Raw genomic sequence first — 23,886 nt, forward strand, 5'->3', positions numbered from 1 at the left:
TTCTTTGTGATATTCGGTTATTCTAAAGAATATAGTCCACTTCTCCCTTTCTTCAAGCCTTCTTTACATTGCTCAGTAGCATTCTAAGTTTTCTTCATATAGATCAGTTTCTTCTTAGAGATTTTTGGAAAGTAGGGACCTTTAAAAAAATACCACCTAGGACCCATCCCACACCAGTGGAATTAGAATTCTAGGGATGGCACCTGGGCAGTTTTGTTCTTATTGCTGTTTTGTTTGGTAAGCCCTCCAGCAGACGATTCTAATGTGCAGCCAGAGGTGAGTTTATTCCTAGGTGTTTTATCATTTGTTGGTGTTGTGCTATTTTAAGTAGATGTTTCTTCCATTGTATCTTCTAATTGGTTATTTGTATATACAAATTTTATTTCTATATATTTACTTTGTACCAATAATACAATTTTTTTTGGTGCTAATAGTTTTCCAGTTGGTATCTTGTATTCCTCTGGTAAAAAGTTTATCTGCAAATAATAATTTTACCCAATTTCCTTTTAACCTAACTTCCTTTTTCAAACTGTCTTGGAAGTTTTCTTCATTAGACAGCTCATCACCTTTACTTTCTTTATTGTTCTTCAGTGAATTGGTATGAGCTTATCTTTGTAGTTATGTATGAATTTCTGAGAAACAATTTTCACTTCAGATATATTCTGAAGTAAAACCCTTAAGAGAAAGATCTCAAGATTTAAACTATTGAGGTTAAAATTAAAATATACAAATCTACCTCTCATCTCCTAATTAAACCTAAGGAATAAAAAATAGCTAATGTGTGATGTATATGCTAAACATAGTGAAAAATAAAGCAATAATAATAGAAATGTGGTTTTGAAAACATAAGCATGTGAAGATAAACATAATCCACCTCATTCTATTCAAACTCTTTAAGATGCATTCATTGTTAGAATTTACCAAGCATCTGCAATGTTTTAAGCTTATTCAATATAGGATCATAATTAGGTAAAATTGAGGTTTTAAGACAATATCTAATTCAAAATGGTATCTAACAACAATGAAAACAGAAAAAGAAGAAAAACTTGGAAAACGAGACAAATTATCTAATGCTAGAATCTGAGAGGAACTGACACTAATTATAAACTGGATTGAGGACAGTCTTTGGGCTTCATCTTTCCCAACCTCCACCATTACCCCCCTGTTCCAAACTACCATAATCTGTTGTATGGAATTTTGCAATAGCTTCCTAGGAGGTCTCCCTGAGTCTGCCCTTGGCTTTCCTCAGTCTCTTCTCAACACAGCAGCCAGAGTGATCAGATCACATCACTGGATACTCAAACCCTCCAGTGGTTCCTCACCTTACTCTGTGAAAGCCTGTCGAATGAAAAAAAAAAAAAAAAAGCACAACCTAAAAGTTGAGAATTGTGTTTTATTCCGCGAACTTGCTGAGGACTTGAGCCCAGCAGGCAGCCTCTCAGATGACTCTGAGGGAGAGGCTGCTCTGAAGAGGTAAGGGAGGATCCAGGATATATAGTTTTTGCAACAAACACCAGGCAGTCGGAATATCAAAAGATTACTGTTAATTAAAGAAAACCAGACATCTCAAGTTAATGAATTTAGCGCTTTTCTACGTATGGGAAGATGCAAGAGTCTGGGCTCAATGAAATCATTCCTTTGATAGGCACCTGAACTATCTAGGGCCAGTATCCTACTTTCTAGATCCTGCATCCCTTCAGAGTGCACAGTCGGGGGTGGCTGCAGTGACTGATGGCTTGATCCTTTGTTTATTGATATGGCAGGTGACATGCTTGGTCACAAGCCCAAATCATTACAGTGGCCTTCAGGGCTCTAAATGATCCGGCGGCATATTGTGCATCTCCCGCACTCTACTGGGTTCACTCTGCTCCAGCCACACTGGCCTCCCTATCCTTTCCCAGGCACACTAGGCAAGCACCACCTCAAGACCTTTGTGCTTATCAACTCTTGGCCTGGAATGCGGTTCTTCCCTCAGATTTACACATGGCTCTCTTTGTTATCTCCTTCCGGTCATTGCTCAAATGTTACCTAATCACAAGGGCTTCACTGCTTTATTTTTCTGCATATAAATCATTACCGTCCAACTTAGTGTATGTTTTACATACTTAATTTGTTGATACTGTCTCCCACCCCTCCGACCCACTAGGATGGAAGCTCCATACAGGAATGGCCTTTTGTCCTTTTTGTTTCCTAAAGTATCCCAAGGGCCTGACACATAGTAGAAGCTCAGTAAATATTTGTTGAATTAATATGCGAGGAATTCGAGTTTCTCAGATATCACGTTGTATTGGAAAACCAACACATTTGTCCATGGCAGGGCAGGGGGTGAAAGGGAGTAGGCTTCTCATAAAACAGAGCTTTCTAGAAACAGTGAATTCTAGAAAATCCTGCACAGGACAATTGATAAAGGGACTCTATCCCTCTGTTTTTTCTTTTTCTATGAAAAAGCCAGATACTAAATATTTTAGGCTTTGTGAGCCATATGGTCTCTTTCACAACTGCTCAATCCTGCTGTAGTAGCAAGAAAGCAGCAGCAGACACTATGTGAACAAATGAGAGCGGCCATACTCCAATGATGCTTTGTTTACGAAAACACAGGATTTGACCTGGGGCCATAGACTGGTAACTGCTAGTCTAGAGCAATGGTTCAAAACTTGCTGCAAATTGGAATCACCTGAGGATGTTTAAAAACTATTATGCCTAGCTCCCACCTGCAAGCATTGAGAGGTTTTAAAACTCCCCAGGTGATTCTAATGTGCGGCAAAATGTGGGAACCATGGGTCTGGAACCTTGTTATTCAAACTATGGTCCTTGGACCAGAAGCATCCACATCACCTGGAAGCTTTATATATTTTTGTCTTTGCAGAAAGAAAAAAAAGTGGATTCTGTATTCTTTCTACTGTTTGTGGTTTTCCATTTCATAAAACCCAGGAGATCCTAGTAAAAACTATTATAATTGATGAAATTTATTAAATGGCTGCATATACATAAATCAATACCTATCTGTAAGAATAGTCACTAATTAAAAATAGAAATCAGGAAAAATATTCCACTCACAGTATGACATTCTATAAAAATAGCTTAAAGTTCAACAAGAAGCACAAATCTAGATGAAAAAAATTATAAAATTCTATTAAGTTTACAAACAAAATATAAACATGGAATGACAGCATGTTCTGGGATAGGAGGCTCTAATATTAAAATGCCACTTCTCCAGAATTAATGCATACATTTCATGCAATCCTGATCTTAGTCCCAGTAAGGGTTTGTTTTTTTTTTAATTGGACTAAATGATCTGAAAGTTTTCAAAAAAAATTGAATGTCTGAAATAACTAATAAAATTATGGAAAATGAATATTGAGGTGGGACAATTCTTACTGGCTATTAAAGCATATTGTAAATCACTGAATCAAACTAGAACTTGGTGATGAGGGGCCATGAGCAAAAAAGAGAGATCTCAACACAAATTAGGTGAAAGAAGCTCAATGTGGAAAACAAAAGATCTAGATCCCTTCTACACTGGTCAGATATTCTAGGTATCTGTGTGTGATGTTTACAATTATGTATATTAAACTCTCAGATAAGATTTCTAGCCCCCTTTCTTCTCTTAAAGTTACAAAGCAGAATCTTAAATTCTTGGGTCAAAAAATTAAAGGTATAGGCTATTTTTTAAATAATGAAAATGAGAAAACTTAGAAGAACATATGGCACAACCAAAGCTATACTCAGCCTTAAGCTTTTTATTATTAAGGGGAATAAAAAATAAATAAACTGTTCAAGAAATTAGAAAACAAAATAATCATAAATGTTGTAATATTGATGGTAAAGGATTGGTATCCTTAGTGTCTTGAGAGCTCTGCTTCCACATAGGATAGGGATTATTGCTCCCACAGGAAAAGAAATCAAAAGGAAAAGAAAAAAGCTAGATAATCTACAAAATTAAAACTTTTTTGAGCCTCTCATAGGACAGGTGAACTGAATTGAAAAGGGTGGCAAGCCCTTCTGAGGACAGCTGAGACACCCAAACTGTCCCACCTTTGGCAGTACATGGGAAGAAAGACTAGAAGCCAAAAGAGGAGGTAAGAAAACAACTGAGGGCTTCCCTGGTGGCGCAGTGGTTGAGAGTCCGCCTGCCGATGCAGGGGACATGGGTTCGTGCCCCGGTCCGGGAAGATCCCACATGCCGCGGAGCGGCTGGGCCCGTGAGCCATGGCCGCCGAGCCTGCATGTCTGGAGCCTGTGCTCCGCAACGGGAGAGGCCACAACAGTGAGAGGCCCGCGTAGCACAAGAAAAAAAAGAAAAGAAAACAACTGATATTTTGACAAATTCATAAAAGCCAAATGTGTGTGAAAAAAGCAGCAGAAACTAGGAGCCGCACACACAAGGGAGACCACCTCCAGTAATGAGCTTTTTCTCATGGACCTTAACCAGCACTCATGAGAAAGATGGGGAGCAGGGCAGGGAACCTGACAGAGCCTCTACAGTGGGACAGACGAACAGATGGGGAGGGGCTGCCTCTGTAGCAGAAGCATAAAACCCAGAACCTTCTCTCTTACAAAGCGAAAACTCATCGGCCACTGGGGAAGGAGCAGAAAACCCTCTCAGCCCCAGTCCTCAGCAAAAGGTCAGCTATCACCGGGGAGGGGTAGATTATAGCAAAAGCTCTCTGCTCCTGAGAGGCAGAACCCCAGTCATGCTCACAGTCCTGCACTGAGAGAAAGCAGAGATCTCTTGCAACAGCGGTACAGACAAGAAACTTGCTCTCCTGCAAGTTACAAGGCCGAGTTCAGCTGCCATAGGGGAAAGTGACAAAAGTGGATAAAGTCCCACCCTTAAGGCTCAGGTCCCCAGGGCCTACATAAGACTGAAGCTGGAGTTAAGTGAGTTTCTTTTAAAAAAAAAAAATCAGCCTGCCCCCACCATGAACAACAGCACACTACTTCTGGGAGAAAGATAAGAAGCATGGAGAAAGAAACCACCCACCGCACTCCCTATGGCCAGGTGTGCCGAAAGCTAGGGGTGGAGCAGGAAGACTGAGAAAAACCCTCCAGTGTTCCAAGCCTCTCACTAAAGCAAGACAGCAGCAGCAGTATTGCAGGAATCTGAAGTCTGCAGGAGAATAATGATAACTATACCAACATCAGAACCCAAGCCTAGCTCAACTACTGCCTACATTTAGTCAACCCCTCCACCCTACTAGCCTGAGATGAAGAAGCATGCCCATTTTCAGGAGTGAATACTATTTACATCAGTCACTGTTTTTCGCTTACATATTATGTCTGGCATTTGGTCAAACTTACATGGCAAAGAAGCAAAAAAAGACCCATTTTGAAGAAAGAAGGCAGTAAACAGAACCAGACTGAGAGATGGCCCAGAAGCTGAAACCATGAGAAAGTGACTTGAAAATACTATGATTAATCTATTGAAGGACCTAGGGGGAAATGTGGTTAACATGCACGAACAGAGTGGGAATTTCAGCAGAGAGATGGAAACTATTTTTTAAAAAAGGAATAAAACTGATTCACTAGAAACAACATGCTATTGTGGATGAAGAAGTCCTTCAAATGGCTTATCAGCAGACTAGATACACACAAAAAATTAGTGAACTTGAGAGAAAAAGAATTAGTGAACTTGAATATAGGCCAAGCGAAATTTTTCAAGATAAAATACTGAATTTCAAAGGGTAACAGCTTCCTCTGAGGAGAGATGGGATAGGGAAAAAAAGAAAGAAAAAAAGAAAAAGTGAAAGGTAGAGAAAAAAGAGCAGAGCATCCAAGAACTGTGGGACAATATGAAAAGGTATAATATATATGCAATTGAAATAATAGAAGAATAGAGGCAAAATGTCAGAAGAAATATCTGAAAAGACAATTGCTGAGAATTTTCCAAAATTAATGGAAGACAACAAATCACCAACCTAAACGTTTAGAGAAGCCCAAGCAGAATACAAAGAAAAACACACATAGGGACTTCCCAGGTGGTGCAGTAGTTACGAATCTGCCTGCCAATGCAGGGGACACGGGTTCAAGCCCTGGTTCGGGAAGATCCCACATGCTGCGGAGCAACTAAGCCCCTGTGCCACAACCACTGAGCCTGCGCTCTGGAGCCCACGAGCCACAACTACGGAGCCCACGTGCCACAACTACTGAAGCCCGCGCGCCTAGAGCCGGTGCTCCGCAACAAGAGAAGCCACTGCAGCGAGAAGCCCGCGACAAAGAGTAGCCCCCGCTCGCCGCAACTAGAGAAAGCCCGCGTGCAGCAACAAAGACCCAACACAGCCAAAAATAATAAATAAGATAAATTAAAAAAAAAATTAAACCAGGAGTTTGATTTCCCAAGGCTATCACTCTACCTCTTAAATGTTCCACCAAGAATGGCTATTCCTACATCTCCCCAGAGCTTCCTTGAGCTCTTCTGGATGATACTGGCACAGGTATAACAGGCGTTTTTTTCTTAGGTTGATGGATTTATAATCAAGGTAGAAACATTTGCTCAAAATTATCTGAAATGCATCATATATCCATTAATTCATCAACTCAAAACATATTTACTGATACCTACCATGGGTCAGGTCCAGTGATAGGCACTGGAGATGTAATAAAAATGACAAAGTTCTCTGGCCACAAAGAGCAACAGCTTGAGAAATGAGATTCCCACTCCACCTGGCAGGCCTGTCCACTGCACCCACCAAACCCTCCTATCCCGGACATCTTAAAGTGTCAAATATTTCCTCAGCCTGGGAATGTGAACCCCAGCAGACACCCAGACCAGGAAGCATAGGCTGTACTTTCACCATAATTAATGTGGAGGGTGCATAAAAAACCAAACTGATGCTTCCAACAGGAAAACTAAAATTTGTTTCTGAGGAGGTAGGGCTAAAATAAAAGAGATTGCATTTAATCTAAACCATTTCCTGTGAGTTGGATTTTTTTTTAAAACTTGGCCGCCTTATCATCTTCTTAGTCACCTTTTCTCCAGGCTTATTGGAGGCGTAGTCCCTCCTAGCAACCTCCCATCTGCTAAAAAACAGAATCAAGAGAATGAAGAGCCTCGATGATACATCTGTCACTGAGTGAAAATATTAGGAGAAAAGCAATAAATGTACTATCCATTTGCATAAAACCTATTAATGCCCTCTTCAGACTAATGAAATGAATTTTACATCACGGAGAGCAGCTGTGATTTGCTGTTTCTAGTAATGAGGAGTATTTGAAACAATCTGCAAACCACTGCTGCTCCTAATTGCCAAGCAACACCTTTGACTTTAGTTCTCTCCGAGTAAAATACTCTTGTTGGCCAGAGGAAGATTTATCTGTTGGGCTCCTCTTTGCTCAAAACACTGTTAGGTTTCTTGGGTTCCTGTTTTTCTCAAGCTAGTGCAGAACCATGGCATTTCAAATCTTTCTCTTCTGTATTTTAATCAAAACTAGTGCCTTTTTTTTTTTTCTTACTGTCAATCTGAAACCATTTTGAGGGGTATAGTCTCAGTCAGGACTTTCCTCTCCAGTGTGCTGGTCCCAGGTTAACGTTGGCCAGGCAAAGCGACCTTCTGTCTGGCTGTGCTATATGTAAACACCCAACGGGAGAGGTTTCTAGAGCCCAGCGGTTCGCGGCTCCCGCGAGGGCTGCACCGGGGCTGCGGCAGACTGGAAGGGGATCTACCCGGATTGGGAGGGGAGACGCGAAGAGGAAGGTGGAGAAGAGGAATCATGTGTGTTCCTCGAGCGTACACCCCCCCCATTTGAGTGACAAATGACGAGGACAACCTATAAAAACAACTAAGCGCAAAGCTACCTGCATCCATCTCCCTCTCCGTGCGTGTGCGTTTTCAACTAACTTTGGGAACTCGTTAAGACCCGGCATCGCGCCCAGCGGAGCCTCGCCTCCACCTTGGTTTCCCGCGCCCTGCCTGCCCTGTTCGGTACCTCCTCTTCCTCCAGGCTAGGGATGGAGGATCCCTTCAGCCCCTCAACTCCGGCGCCGGCGCCCAACCTCTCCGTACCCATCTCGCTGGGCTGGGGTCTCAACCTGACTTCCGGACAGGGAGCCCCAGTCCCGGGGCCGCCGCCGCCGTCCGGGCCGCCCAGCCGCCGCGTCCGCCTGGTCTTCCTGGGGGTCATCCTGGTGGTGACGGTGGCCGGCAACGCTACGGTGCTGTGCCGCCTGTGCGGGGGCGGCGGGCCATGGGCAGGTCCCAAGCGTCGCAAGATGGACTTCCTGCTGGTGCAGCTGGCCCTGGCCGACCTGTATGCGTGCGGGGGCACCACGCTGTCGCAGCTGGCCTGGGAGCTCCTGGGCGAGCCGCGCCGGGCCGCGGGCGACCTGGCGTGCCGCTTCGTGCATCTGCTACGGGCATCCGGCCACAGCGCGTCGGCCCACCTCGTGGCGATCATTGCCCTCGAACGCCAGCGTGCCGTGCGCCGTCCACAGGGCCCGCCGCTGCCCGCGCGCGCCCTCGCCGCCCTGGGCTGGCTGCTGGCGCTGCTGCTGGCGCTGCCCCCGGCCTTCGTGGTGCGCGGGGGCGCCCCCTCGCAGCCGCCCGCCGCACCCCCGGCCGCTCGCGCCTGGCCCGGGGAGCGTCGCTGCCGCGACATCTTCGCGCCGCTACCGCGCTGGCACCTGATGGTCTACGCGCTCTATGAGGCCGTCGCGGGCTTCGTGGCGCCGGTCGCGGTCATGGGCATCGCTGGCAGCCGCCTGCTCTGCGCCTGGCGGCAGCGCCCGCCCCTGGCCCCATCGGCCGCGGCGCCCAGGTCGGCCAGTCCCGGCCAAGCCCCCGCGCCCAACGCGCTGCCCCGCGCCAAGGTCCAGAGCCTGAAGATGAGCCTGGTGCTGGCGCTGCTGTTCGTGGGGTGCGAGCTGCCCTACTTCGCTGCCCGGCTGGCGGCCACGTGGTCGTCTGGGCTGATGGGAGACTGGGAGGCCGAGGACCTAGCGGTGGCCCTGCGCCTCCTGGGGGTGGCCAACAGCGCTCTGAATCCCTTCGTCTATCTGTTCTTCCAGGCGGGCGACTGTCAGCTCCGGCGGTGCTGGCGGAGGCGCCTGGGTGCAGTGTGCTGCCCGCGGGAGGGAGTCGCGGAGGACGACGAGGGCGCCCGGGGCCACCAGGCGCTCCACCGCCACCGCTGGCCCCACCCACATTATCACCACGCTCGGCGGGATCAGCCGGAGGAGCGTTACTTGCGCCCACCCCCGCCGCGTCCCCGGTCGCTGCCCTGCTCCTGCGAAAGCGTCTTCTAGGTGTTCGTTGGCCAGAGTCAGGTCATCTGTCGCTGCGGCACCGCCTCCACGGAACACGAGGCCGGCCGGGCTCTATCTAGATCACAATCGTCAGGACCGTCTGTAAGAGCGTTACACTGAAGCTGTCCCCATCCTCCACTCCCCTATTACATTTCTTTCTAATGTTTACATTTTTCTACACTCTTCCAGGTTCTTTTCTCCTTTTCAGTTCTCACATTTCCCCATCTGGAGACAGAGAGTGAGCCATTTGTTTGTAAAAGCAAAGTTACAGAGTTATTTTTGTAGTTCTTTTTCACTCCCATAGCGTTCTGGATAAGACCATTTGCTTTAGTTAAATTGCCAAGCTTTCATTACTTGCTGTGTTATCATCTGTTTTTCCTTGTTTGGGGTCGTGTTTAACTGTAGCTTGGGGACCAGAGAATGTGCCTCTCTTTCCGGGAGGAATATCCTCACATTGCCCTGAGGAGCCTGGAAATTGTACCAGTGATACTGTCAGAAATGTAATCTTGCTGTCACTTCAGAGCCACAGAGTATTTGTAAAATAAAAACATTTCCCACAGAGCAGTTAGGACTTTTTTTTAACATGGTAATGTGTTTTCTCAGAAGAAAATCAGTGTGGCCTTTATTTCTGGTCTAGCTTCCACTTCAGGAGAAGCCGGGATTGTAGGAGGGAGACATAAAAGCTTGCCTTCCAACCTTTCAAATATGCCCCGTTTCTGTAGGAAATTGTTCCTGTGCCCAGAGCAGCCTCTACAGCTGTGACGCTTTGCACAGGTGGAGCCTCTGAGCAGAATCGCCAGCAGACTAGAGAAGGGAAGCACCTGAGTGGTGCAAAGGGGTGAGGCTCACTGTCCCAGGTGGAGCCTTAGGGATATTCGCATCTAGGAAGAAAGCTACAACCTCCCAATGCTGCATGGATATATAAAACTCTCTTTTTTACAAACAAAGGCAATGCCTATTGGTGTGGATTGCTGAGAACAAGGTCAAGGAGCAGATTTAGTCAGTGACCTCCTCCTCCTAACTGTCCTTGGCTCTAGAGAGAAGTGGCAGCTCTTAGGAACAAATATCCATCTGTTTACCAATGTTTCATCTGAGAATCTGCAGGCTTTCCATTACAGTCTTTCCTGTTCATGCACAAACGCAGAACTAAGATCCAGAAAGGAGAAATGACTGGTAAAGTTCACTTGTGAAGCCACTGCTCTCTGAGGACTTCCTTGTTTTGTTCATTGATGAATCCCAAACTCTTAAACAATGTTTGATACATAGTAGGCACACAACACACATTTGTTGATTAATTCATCATATGAATCAGGCATAGATAGAATAGAAAAAAGATTTACAAAAAGAAACCTTCATTAAACTTGGCTTACCTTCCTCCAAAATCTTGTCCAAAAATGTTATATAGTTAGATGTTTTCCTTCCTCTTTCATCCTCCCTACCCTGCTGAGGAAGGTATGGCATGCAGTATACCAAGAATAAGCCACCTAAAGAGAAAAGAACACAATTGTCTTCATGAACCTAAATCTGGGTTATAGCATTATTTTTATTCATTAATAAGCATCTTTACTCGCTTATTTTGTGCCAAGCAATGTATGAGGCATTGGAGATGCTAAAATGAATAAGACACATTTTCCCTCAAAGACCTTATAATCATATGTAGGAGACAATCTGACAAATACAGCACAAAAACAGTCAGATGTGCTTTAATAGGGGGTCCAGTCTGGGTGTCAGGACACTGAAGAAGAACATCTAACAACCTTGGGAGCCTGGGGGATGGTGGGGGTGACCCATCAGATAGGGGAAGGTATTCTATGCAGTTGGGACTAGCATTTGTAAAGCATAAGTGAGAGAGAACATAGCATGGTTAAGGAATGGCAATAGTTGAAATATCTAGCATTAGGGTGCCTGTGGGGTCTGACCTGATGGGATATGTGGCCATAGAGATCCAGCCCAGACCCAGTGAAGAAAAGTCTGTTTGCCACACCAAGAAAGCCAAAAATAGCCTTTGAAAGATTTAACCAGAGTTGCAATATGATCAGATTTCAATTCTGCAAAGTCATTCCAATGATGGTGTGAAGGATCAACGAATTGGAAGGGGGGAATACCTAGAGGCAGGGATCAAGGAAGAAGCTCAGAGACCTCAAAATATGACCTATAATGTTTTATCACTTAGAATGCTCTCAACAAGGTAATTTAAGCCAATTGAGTCAGATTTTCTGAGTTTTCACTAACAGAAAAACAGATACAGCTGGCTTAAATTTATTATCTCACATAACAAGAAGTTCAGTGGTAGGGCTGCTCCAGGATTGGTTAATTGAGTAGCTTCATAACTTCATAACCAAGGACCTAAATCCTTTTCGTCTTTCTATTCTGCCATCCTGAGCTGGTGGGCTTGACATTAAAGTCAGTTTCCCTTGAGGTCACAAAATGGCTGCTGCAGTTCCAGGCATCACATTCAAACATGACAATGTGCAGAAGGAGATTCTCTCTTCTTTTCACTCTTTATAAGAATGAAGAAACATTTCTTGGATGTCCTGGATAGACTTTCCCACATGGTTCATTGGCCAGTCCATATCTAGACATATCATTGCAAGGGAAACAGGGCCACCATGACTGACTTGGACCTGGAACTGAAGATATGAGTTGCATAGAGAAGGGGTGAAAAATGAGACTCTCATTCTTTCTTTTAGGAAAGAAAGAAGGGGAAATGCTTGTTGGGAGGCCAGACTAAACTTTTACACAATTGCAAAATTGTTAAAAAGATTGATTTTTTAAATCTATTAAAGATTTACAGCTGATTACCATCTAGAAATTAAGAGAAATTTCCATCTGGGTCAAAAATACAGAATTCCAATTCAAGTAGTTAATTTAAAATACAATTAAACTACATTTCCCTAGATTTTGTGGAAGATTTGGTTAAATCCACTTCATAATAAAATGCTTCTCTTCTATAACTAAGAAACTTTCTCTAACTTTAACTATATCTGAAATTTGAAGGTAGATCTAGGTGACTTCGTTCCCATCCCTGGTGGCATTTCTAGGTTAAGAAACTTAAAGCACCACCTCAGAATCATGACCACTGATCCTAGGAATCTACATTGCTATAGACAACTCATAATTTCAGCTCTGTCCCAATCAAGGAAGCCCCCAAAGGTTATTTTAAATTTAGACTCTTCCTAGAGTAGGACATACCACTCAAACTGCATAGCAAAGGGAAATGAGCGGGTGACCCTGAACTTGATCTCTTTTCTAGGTATCACCCAAACAGGAAATGACTAGAGGACCATCAAGACCACATATTTAGAGTTTGGGAGGAAACAAATAACATCCCCTCACCCACTGTACATTCCCCTTGGAGTTAGATTTTAACTAAGCTGCTGCAAACAGGTCTGGACTTCAGGACTCCAGAGAGCACTATTTACATAGACAACAATGCAAATGTCACCACAACTTAAAAGACTAAATTCAAATAATTCTGCATTTTTTAAAAAGAACTAGCCACACAGTAACATACAGCTAAAATAAGTAAACATGAGCTATTACATAATTTGAAGGAGAAGATATGTAGAAAACAGCCAGGAGTGTAACTAAAACCACAACTAGCTATAAATCATTTACTAAAAATAGAATAGTCTAGCTCATTTGTGGAAGAGATAGATTTAAAATATTTTTTTCTAAGCCACTTCCTAGGAAACACGAAAGGAAGTAGAAAATTTGAGCAGTTTCTCTCCCATTCCTAAAGTTCCCTCGATCAAAGGGAAAACATTAATAAAATACTAATACAAATGAATAGTCTAATTAAATTAAACATGTTTTGCTGAGTTGAGAGACAGTGTAATATAATGAAAAGAGCAGAGTCTATGGAGCCTAAAGACTTGGACTTGTTTCATCTCTACAACTTAGTGGCTGTGTGACTTTAAGCTGTTTGCTGAATCTTTTTTGTTTGTTTGTTTTGTTTTTTGTTTTTTGTGGTATGTGGGCCTCTCACTGTTGTGGCCTCTCCCGTTGCAGAGCACAGGCTCCGGACGCGCAGGCTCAGCGGCCAAGGCTCACAGGCCTAGCTGCTCCGTGGCATGTGGGATCTTCCCGGACCAGGGCACGAACCCGTGTCCCCTGCATCGGCAGGCGGACTCTCAACCACTGCACCACCAGGGAAGCCCTGCTGAATCTTTTTGAGTCTTGGTTTTCTCATCAATAAAATGAGGTTTCTATTACCTTGCTTCATAGGATTCATGTATGTAAAATACTTGATTGCTGGGGAGGCGGGTCCTGTCAGCTTGTCTCTTCAGTTTCACCCCAGTATTCAATATATGATAGCTATTGTTATTCTCTAACACTGGGCTATGAGGGATAAAATCCAGCTGAGTAATATCACATGAAACGAAGGAAGGGATATTGGAGAATCTATGAAAGATTAATGCACTCAATGGTGCTACACAGTAATAAGGAAGTTAGGCCTTACAGAAGGGAGAATGCTAACAGTAATTGTCAACTACCTTCCTTGAATCCACTTTCTCTTTTCTAGCAGTTCTCAGGTTCTTATTGCTGCCAAAATCTTGGCTCTCTGTGCACCGATGTCAAATAGAAATATGGAGACGGAGTTTGGAGGAAAGAGAAGGAGTAGCTTTATTTCTTTGCCAGGCAAAGAGGGAACACAGCACGCTAGTGCCTCAAGGACCGTGCCCACCCCGGAGAGGTTAGTGAGGTGTTTTATAGTGTTCAAGGAGCAGGGCATGATTAGCTCATGGACAATTCTCGGATTGGTTGGCATAAAGGTGAAATTTTAAGCATCATCGACCTTCTGGTTTCAACCAGTCTAGGGTCCATGTTCTTGTGGTTAGCGGTTTTCATCTGGAGGGGCTACCTTGCCTGTAAAAACAACTTAGGAATGTGTGTCAGGACTTTATCTATATCTTTCAGGGAACTGGGAGTTTGGTGATTCTGCAATGTGACAGAATTATAGTCTAAATTGTTACTAGCTCCTCAAACAGCTATTCTTTGTTTCTACATCTTCACATTTCCCAATCATTAACTCTTTTTTTTAAATTAAAAAATATATATATTTATTTATTTATTTTGGTTGTGTTGGGTCTTCGTTGCTGCGTGTGGGCTTTCTCTAGTTGTGGCAAGTGGGGGCTACTCTTCATTGCAGTGCGTGGGCTTCTCATTGCAGTGGCTTCTCTTGTTGCAGAGCACGGGCTCTAGGCGCACAGGCTTCAGTAGTTGTGGCACTTGGGCTCAGTAGTTGTGGTTCCTGGGCTCTAGAGTGTAGGCTCAGTAGTTGTGGCACAAGGGCTTAGCTGTACCACGGCATGTGGGATCTCCGTGGACCAGGGCTCGAACCCGTGTCCCCTGCATGGGCAGGCGACATTAACTCTTGAGTCATCATTTTACTCCAAAAGACAAGGACACAGGGGACAGGGGCTTGTATACGGTTTCATTATTAGCTTATCTATGTCTCTTATGAACAGTCAAATGCTTAGAGGGAAGCTGACCCCTCTCCCACTCTAAGACTGGGCCTTAATTAGTCTAAGCACATCAAAGTAATTCCACCCCCCTACCACCATGTCCCACTCAGAAATGGTCATGTGATCCAGTTAAAACCAATGAGATTGGGGGTAGGGTTATTGGGGCATCTAGGAAGGAAGTCCTTAACTCTTCTGAGAGAGCCATGGGAGCCAGTATGCTCTCTCCATCTCTCTCCCTCCAAAGGTAAATGAGGGAGCATGTAGTGCTGCTGGCTGCTGGCAGCCCACCTCTCACCATGAGGGGCACCAGCCACAAGATGAAGCCAACAGTGGATACAGCACACTGGAGAGATGAAAAGAACTAAGATCCTTAATGACCTCACTGAGCTGTAACGGTAAACACCACTGAGGCCGACCTACTGGATGTCCTGTTAAATAAGCTGATATATTTTCTTACTGCTTAAGGCAGTTAAACTGGATTTCCTGTTGTTTATAGCAGCAAACAGCCTCTAATTGAAGAAGTTTGGCAAGAGAAAGTGTCTCATTTTAGCTTACTTCATGTTCTTTATCAAAAAAAATAGGAACATTCCAAGTGTAATTTCATTTAGTTCATCAGCCAGTAGGTACTGAGGGGCTTAGTGGGGCAGATGGAAGAAAATCAAAGATGTAACTCTTCTTTTTTAAAAAATTTATACTCTATGAAGAACTATAATTTTTGTGGTAAAGACTTTGTTGAGAAATCTCAACCTGTCATTATTACTGTTATTTGACATTATTTGCAAATTCTTACCATTGGTAATATTATTGACTTATTAATTCATTCATTTCAATATTTATTAAAGATCTATCATGTGCAAAGTACTATGTTACTTATCACAGACATACATTATATTTAAAGTTTAGGTTTTGGGGTGTGAACTTAGGCCAACCATTACTGTATTTTCTATGGCCAGATCTGGAAGTAACAACCCTAAAATGTGCTGGGATAGACTACTATATAATGGCCCCCAGTGAATCACTCTTCTTGATATCCATCCCTTGTGTAATCTTTTCCCACAGAATCTGGGTTTGGCCATGTGACTTGCTTTGGCAATGGACATCAGCAGATCTTTCACAAGCAGTCTTTTTTGTTTTTTGGGGTATTTTTTGGCTGCGTTGGGTCTTCGTTGCTGCACGCGGGCTTTCTCTAGTTGTGGCAAGCAGGGGCTACTCTCCGTTGCGGTGCGCGGGATTCTCATTGCAGTGGCTTCTCTTGTTGCGGAGCACAGGCCCTAGAGCGCTCGGTCTTCAGTATCAGTAGTTTGTGGTTCGTGGGCTCTCAAGCACAGGCTCAGTAGTTGTGGCACCCGGGCTTAGTTGCTCCGCGGCATGTGGGACCTTCCTGGACCAGGGATCGAACCCATTTCCCCTGCATTGGCAGGTGGATTCTTAACCACTGTGCCACCAGGGAAGTCCCTCACAAGCAGGGTCTTGATAAGCATTTATGCATGGGGATTGCCTTCTCAGAAAAGCTGCCCTGAGATGACCATGCCATGAAAAAGCCAAGCAGAGGCCCAGCTACTCAGCCATTCTATCTGGGCGCAGTTCCCTGATGACCCTCCAGCTAAATGCACCCACATGAGTGAGCCCAGGGGAAACCAAAGGAAGAACTACCATGCTAACCCACAGACTTGTGAGGAATAACAAACCTTAGCCATTAAGTGTTAGGGTGGTTTGTTTTGCAGCAACAGTAACTAAATCATGGGCGGAGTAGTGAAGTGGTGTTGGATGCATTAAAAACGGGAGTCAAAAGACACAGATATCAGAAACCTGGGTTCTAGTCTCCAACCACATGTTAAATTGGGAGATTTAACTGCTTACCATGTAATATGATGAGGCCTCATGCTAACTTGAAATGAGAGAATCCCAAGCTCAGGGGATAGAATTAGAGCCCCAACTCTAATCCCATTTCCACAAGGTGAAATCTCCTTCTATGGCCAAACCCTGGCAGTTCTGGGTATCGTTTTATTAAGCAAGGTACTATTGTCTGCCTTACAAAATACCCATAAGATAAATAATGGGAACCACAACAATAATAACAGACAAAATTTATTAAATAATTTCTATGAAGTTTGGCACTTTACAAGCATTAATTCATTTAATCCTCATAACGACTAAAAGGAATATATCATAACCACCTTCAGTTTATAGATAAGGAAATTGGGTCTACAGATAACTTGCCCAGGATCAAACAGCTAGTAAGTGACAGAGCTGTGGGGTTTTCTGTTTGTTTGTTTTGGGTTTTTTTTCATCATCTGAACAGGTAATAGCCAAGAAGTTTCGCTGAGCCTCAGATAAAGGTCTTGCTTTACAGACTTACGTGTCTGCTAGAGACACAGCCTAGACATACACAAGTGGGGGACAGGGGTGGGAGAGGGGGGATGTTGGATAAAAATGGCTACCAGAAGGGTGAAATGCATTTTAGAAAAACAGTACCTAATTATGTCAGAGAGTTTCATCATTTCAGCCTCCAAACGATCCAAATAAAGAACTCACTTGCTAGGAATGGAGGAGACTGGTCACCAAAATCCATTCTCCCCTTCTTACGTGGCTGCCCTGCCACAGACTATATTTCTCAGTCTCTCTTGCAGTTAGTTACAGCTCTGTGACCCGTTCTCAGCGATGGAATGTGAGCAAACATGATATGTGTGGCTTCCAGACTTGGGCCTTAAGACACAGGGCTTGGGCTCCTCCGAGCTCTCTTTCCCCTTCCTATTGGCTGGAAGACACAATGATCAGGTTCAGCCATGCAGATGAGGACAACGTCCTAGAGGTTCCTTCAGGATCTGGTGGGAGCACAGACAGCCTAAACTGTTTAGAAGATTATGTGACAGAAATAAATTTCTGTCTTCTTTAAGCCATGAACTCTGGGAGTCTGTTTATTACAGTAGATTAGTCTTTACCTCAGTTAATATTTTGAGGTTGTACTAAATTAGACTAGGAGATGGTCTTGCTCATCAGATCCAGAGGCCCTCTGTGTTTCCAGGGGAGCTTGGTGTGAATTTAGCTGGAGCCAAGTCTAGAATATGAAACTCCTCAGAGGTCCAAGATGTCTGAGCCAAACCATACCTGTGAGATGCATCTTTTATTGTACCTGAAGGAAGTCCTTAACCTCAGGAAATACTTTTTGAAAAAAATTTTAATCTAAAAGTTGAGTGTGTTAGAGAAACCTCATGTCCATGGACATCAATACAGAAGCAGGCATCCAAAATGTGGCAGGCTCTCTGGTTGTCCACATGAACATTTCTTATTCTCTTGCCTTGCTAGAAGAATCCTGATTGTGTTCAGAGGGCTAGAAATCACCTGGGAGCTTCTTCTTTACTCATATGTCTGATGCCTTGGCTGGGATATTCAAAGCTGGACTCAACAGGAACATCAACCAAAGTGCCTACCTATCGCCCTCCATGTGGCTTCGGCTTTCTCACTGCATGACAGCCAGAGAGTAGTCAGACTTCTCCTAAGGCAGCTCAAGTTTCCAAGAGCAAGTGTTCTAGTGAACAAGCCACATGGCTCTGTATGGCCTTGCCTCAAAAGTCTCACAGAAGCATATCCTCTGTTTCTACTGGTGGAAGCAGTTCCAAACCTGTCCAGATTCAAAGGCAGAGAACATAAACCCTACCCTCTAAGGGAAGAGGTGTCAAAGAATTTGCAGTCATATTTTAAAACTGCCACACCATCCCGCAAGGAAGATAACCCTATCCCCCGCTCTGGGAGATATATCTAAGACAACCATGGTATATGTCTTATATCTAAGACAACCATTGTCTTATATCTAAGACAACCATTCCTCCTGCTAGTTGACTGGTTTGGGGCAATGAAACTAGAGGTAAGACCTTCCGGAGGCTACTGGAAAAGGTTTTGTAACCTTAAACAGTAGATACCAGTAGAGGCAATTCCTCCTCTTTCTCTGGATATTATAGTTTATGGATTTGACCTAAAGCTCTAACAGCCATCTTGCAACCAGAGAGGGAAGATAACCCTAAGAGAAAGCCAACACCTTAATCCTAGAACAGCAGAAAGGTAAAAAACCCAAGTCTTTGATTATGTAGCTGAGCACCTGAATTAACCAAAGTCTGAGCCATTCAACCTCAGATTTGTTATGTGAAATAATAAATTTCCTTTTTGTTTAATCAGTTTGAATTGCTGTTTTCTCTAAAGGCATCCAAATGGATATAAGGAATGCATTCTTCCGGGTTCTCCAGAGAAACAGTACATATATATAGAGAGAGAGACAGAGACACAGAGAGAAAGAAAGAGAGAGAGAGAGGGAGATTGATTCATTATAAGTAACTGGCTGGCCCAAGTGATTACAGAAGCTGAGAAGTCCTACAATCTTCTGTCTGCAGGTTGGAGACCCAGGAGAGTTGGTGGTGTAGTTCAAGATCAAGAGTAGAAGACGAGGCTTCCCTGGTAGCGCAGTGGTTGAGAGTCCGCCTGCCGATGCAGGGGACATGGGTTCGTGCCCGGTCCGGGAAGATCGCACATGCCGCGGAGCGGCTGGGCCCGTGAGCCATGGCCACTGAGCCTGCGCATCCAGAGCCCGTGCTCCGCAACGGGAGAGGCCACAACAGTGAGAGGCCCCCGTACCGCAAAAAAAAAAGAGTATAAGATGGATGTCCCAGATGAGCACTCAGGCAGACAGAGTGAATTCTCTGAATTCTCCCTTCCTCCACTGTTTTGTTCTATTCAGGCCCTCAGTGGATTGCATGATGTCCACCCACATTAGGGAAGACAATCTGCTTTACTCAATCTACCAATTCAAATGTTAATCTCATACAGAAACACCCACACAGGCACAGGCAGGAATAATGTTTAACCAGACATCTGGGCTGCCCATGGCCCAGTCAAGTTGACATAAAATTAGCCATCACAAGAAACTATGAGGGGACTTCCCTCATGGCACAGTGGTTAAGAATCCACCTGCCAGTGCAGGGGACATGGGTTCAATTCCTGGTCCAAGAAGATTCCACATGCTGCAGAGCAACTAAGCCTGCGAGCCACAACTACTGAGCCCACATGCCACAACTACTGAAGCCCGCATGCCTAGAGCCTGTGCTCTACAAGAGAAGCCACCGCAATGAGAAGCCCGCTCACCACAACGAACAGTAGCCCCCGCTCGCCGCGACTAGAGAAAGCCCACACGCAGCAACAAAGACCGAACGCAGCCAAAAATAAATAAATAAAAAATAAGGGCTTCCCTGGTGGCTCAGTGGTTAAGAATCCACCTGCCAATGCAGGGGACATGGGTTTGAGCCCTGTTCCGGGAAGATCCCCCACACACACACACACAAAAGAAACTATGAAGTCTCATAACTTCATCCCTAGTAAGAATCGTCAATTATGCTTGCAAATTTGTTTCTCTTCCTTAAAGTGCTCTAAATGATCTATCACTTTATCTAATTCTTTAAGCACAGAAGGATATAGATGATTGAAAATTCAGCCTGTACCATCATCCATGAGGTTATACTAAGAGAAAGGACTTGGGTAATGCAAACTGGACATTCAAGAATCACAATGTAAGCTGTGACCTTCATTCCTCTGGCCAATAAAGTCACACCACTGTTAAGAGTATTAGAATGGTCCCATTGTAAATGATATAGCGAACATCTCCTCAGCCAGCTGGATGAAATTTTTTAAGTATATTTTGAATTTTTCTTTAAGATTTTTACTCTTCACTGAGCATTTATCATTACAGTATATTTTTAAAATGTAGCCACTGAGAGCCTACCCTAGGCCAGCATGTCCAAGTATACTTTGTGAAGCAGCAGGTGCTTCCATATTAATATATTCTAAAGGAAAAAAAGAGTTTCATAGTTAAATGTTTGGAACACTAGGTTAAATAGGTTTCCCTCTTTTTTTTTTACATTTTATTATAAAATATACAGAAAACTTGAAGAATAATACAAAAGAACACCCACATATTCACCACTGAGATTCAACAGTTGTTAACATTTTGCCATCTTTGCTTTCATCCATATTTTTGGTTGTTGATTTTGAATAACTTGAAAATTAGTTGCAGACATCATGATATCATTACACCTCACCTCTGAATACCTGAGCGTGCATCTCCTAAGACATTCTTGCATAACCACAAAAGCATTATCAAAAAATTAACAATAGTTCCCTAATATCAACTAATATCCAGTCCAGATTCAAAAATTCCCTCTTGTCCTCAATATACTTGAATAGATTTTTTTATAACTATATATATATTTTTTAATTTATTTATTTTATTTTTGGCTGTGTTGGGCTTCGTTGCTGTCCACAGGCCTTCTCTAGTTGTGGCGAGTGGGGGCTACTGTTTGTTGCAGTGCATGGGCTTCTCATTGCAGTGGCTTCTCTTGTTGCAGAGTGCAGGCTCTAGGCGTGTGGGCTTCAGTAGTTGTGGCTCAAGGGCTCTAGAGTGCAGGCTCAGTAGTTGTGGTGCATGGGTATAGTTGCTCTGCAGCATGTGGGATCTTCCTGGACCAGGGCTCGAACCCGTGTCCCCTGCACTGGCAGGCGGATTCTTAACCACTGTGCCACCAGGGAAGTCCTGCTTCATGTTTCATGATAATATTTTCTATTTAAAAAAAAAAGATAACTCAACCTTTCTTACAGCATAATCTTTAAAAACATTTTTTTAGTTGAAGTATAGTTGATTTACAATATTATATAAGTTTCAGGTGTACAACATAGTGATTTAAAATTTTTATACATTATATTCCATTTAAAGTTATTACAAAATATTGGCTGTATTCCCTGTGCTGTACAATATATTCTTGTGGCTTATTTATTTCGTACATAGTAGTTTGTGCTTTTTAATCCCCTACCCCTAACTTGGCTCTCTCCCCTTCCATCTCCCCACTAGTAACCACTAGTTTTTTCTCTACATTTGTGAGTCTGTTTCTGTTTTGTTATATTCATTCGTTTTATTTTTTTAGATTCCACATATAAGTGGTAACAGTATTTGTCTTCCTCTGTTTTATTTCACTAAGCATAATACCCTCTAGGTCCATCCATGTTGTTGCAAATGGCAGAATTTCATTCTTTTTTATGGCTGAGTAATATTCCATTGCATATATGTATCACATCTTCTTTATCCATTCATCTGTCGATAGACACTTAGGTTGCTTCCATATTTTGCCTATTGTAAACAACACTGCTATGAACATTGGGACGCATGTATCTTTTCAAATTAGTGTTTTTGTTTCCTTCAGACATATACCCAGGAGTAGAATTGCTAGATCATATGGTAGTTCTATTTTTAGCTTTCTGAGGAACCTCCATACTGTTCTCCGTAGTGGCTGCACCAATTTACATTCCCACCAACAGTGCAACAGGGTTCCCTTTTCTCCACATCCTCGCCAACATTTGCTATTTGTAGACTTTTTGATGATAACCATTCTGACAGGTATGAGGTGATATCTCATTGTGGTTTTGATTTGCATTAAACATTTTTAATTGACAAGAAGCATAAAACAGCTTGTAGTCCTAGTACAGGTTTGTGTACTCATAGGACTCCTGATAAATTGTTTCACATGATTCCCATCAAGAAAGGTATATGGTGGATTTATAGTTTAAATGCTGTATTATTGAGCATATCCCATGTGTACTATGTCTGTGAGAACAGAATCTTATGCTTACAATTTTACAAAAAATCTGATGACAGAATTTTCCATAGAGCAGTTTCTGGCTCTACCATTTCAAACTCTTGTTTTTCCTCCAGCACTCCCATACTTTCTGAGCCAGACATCACAGCACATATTCACATGTTAATAGAACCCTAGTCCTCACCTCCATGTCAGCAAATGAGGAGAGTCATTACAGTGGACAGTGGGAGTATTTTTGGAAGCCATTTCTACACTAGGACAGCCAGCAAAAACATAACTATACACAGAACTGGATGCAAATTATATAAATGATCCCACTAAACCCATGTATTTCCAACTCAACTACCTCTTAGCCAAATTCCTAAAATGCCTGAGTGACAGAAGGAAAAGAGACAAAGGCCTTAATCCATTTAAGTTAAATCATCTCACTTCTGTACATTTTACAGAAATATATGACCACTATTCTTTTCCCTCTTCTCTTTCCTTCCTGAACAATTCAGTCCTACAGCCAGCAGGTGGGACAGAGTAGAGACCCACGCTGGCTGGCTGGGGGAGTGGGGTGACGCACACTGGCTCAGAGTGGGGTGAAAGCACGAGTGGGGTAGATGTCAACATGGTGGTGGAGTGAGTCTAGCTTGTGCTGAGTGAGAAGGGAGTGCAGTGGCAACCCTACAGGGGCACAGAGTCGTCTCTGTGATGTTCCTGCCAAAAATGCATGACCTGAATCTAATCATGAGGAAATGTCAGACGAACCTCAATTGAGAGATATTCCACAAAATAAATGTCAGTGTCATGAATGTTAAGGAGGGACTGAGGAACTGCCCCAGCCAAGGAAGCTAAAGAGTTATGACAACTAAAGCCAACTTGATTCTGAACTAGGTGTGAGGATTAGATAGTGGAAATATGTCAGTGTTAACTTCCTGATTTTGAGGGTTGTATTGTGGTTCTATAGAAGAATATCCTTTTTTTTGTTGGAGGAAACACACACTAAAGCATAGGGGCTGATGGGCAATCAGATGGACAACATATTCTCAAATGGCTGTTTGGGGGATAGAGTTCCCTGTATTACTTTTCTGTAATTTTGTATGTTTCCAAATTACATTAAAAGGATATAAAGGACGACCATGTGAACACATTACTAGGGTCCCTTAGGACCTTGGAAAGGGCCCACAAATGCGAGGGGACCTGAAGCATAAGTTTCATTAACCTCACTGCCTCTAACTGCAGCAAATATTATTCTACCCAGTACTGTCTGAAAGGCCAATGTAGCAAAAGACATTTTTCCTATAATATAGTCCTTGCCTTAGTTATGCCTGATTTCTGAGGTCTTTGTGGCCTCCCTATCTCTGCTGAGTCCCAGTGTGGTAGAATAAATATGTTCTGAACATGGTTCAAGGTCAAGGAGCAGCAGTCTGCACCCTAAGGCCCACATCACCTAAGGCTCTCTGGGCTGTGCCTTTGCTGGGCCCACGTAGCTCTGTGCATATTTGCTAAGCCTGGCTTGGTACTAATGGCCCATGTTTTGCTTCAGGCTCAGGGCAGACTA

General features: G+C 43.5%; 2 protein-coding genes across 2 annotated transcripts in view; one reads left to right on the forward strand and one right to left on the reverse strand.

The window, feature by feature from the left end:
- Window positions 1-23,886, reverse strand: part of SKIC3 (SKI3 subunit of superkiller complex) — a 242,511-nt gene that overhangs the window by 130,282 nt on the left and 88,343 nt on the right. Inside the window, exon 3 of the mRNA XM_060143291.1 lies at window positions 10,612-10,725. The gene's annotated coding sequence lies outside the window, so the exon portion shown is untranslated. The remainder of the gene's footprint in view (window positions 1-10,611; window positions 10,726-23,886) is intronic.
- GPR150 (G protein-coupled receptor 150) lies at window positions 7,949-9,241 on the forward strand. Its single transcript, XM_060146165.1, has one exon. The coding sequence runs from the start codon at window positions 7,949-7,951 to the stop codon at window positions 9,239-9,241; it is 1,293 nt and encodes a 430-aa protein (XP_060002148.1).

This window comes from Lagenorhynchus albirostris, chromosome 3, assembly GCF_949774975.1.
Source record: "Lagenorhynchus albirostris chromosome 3, mLagAlb1.1, whole genome shotgun sequence".
Taxonomy (NCBI): Eukaryota; Metazoa; Chordata; class Mammalia; order Artiodactyla; family Delphinidae; genus Lagenorhynchus; species Lagenorhynchus albirostris.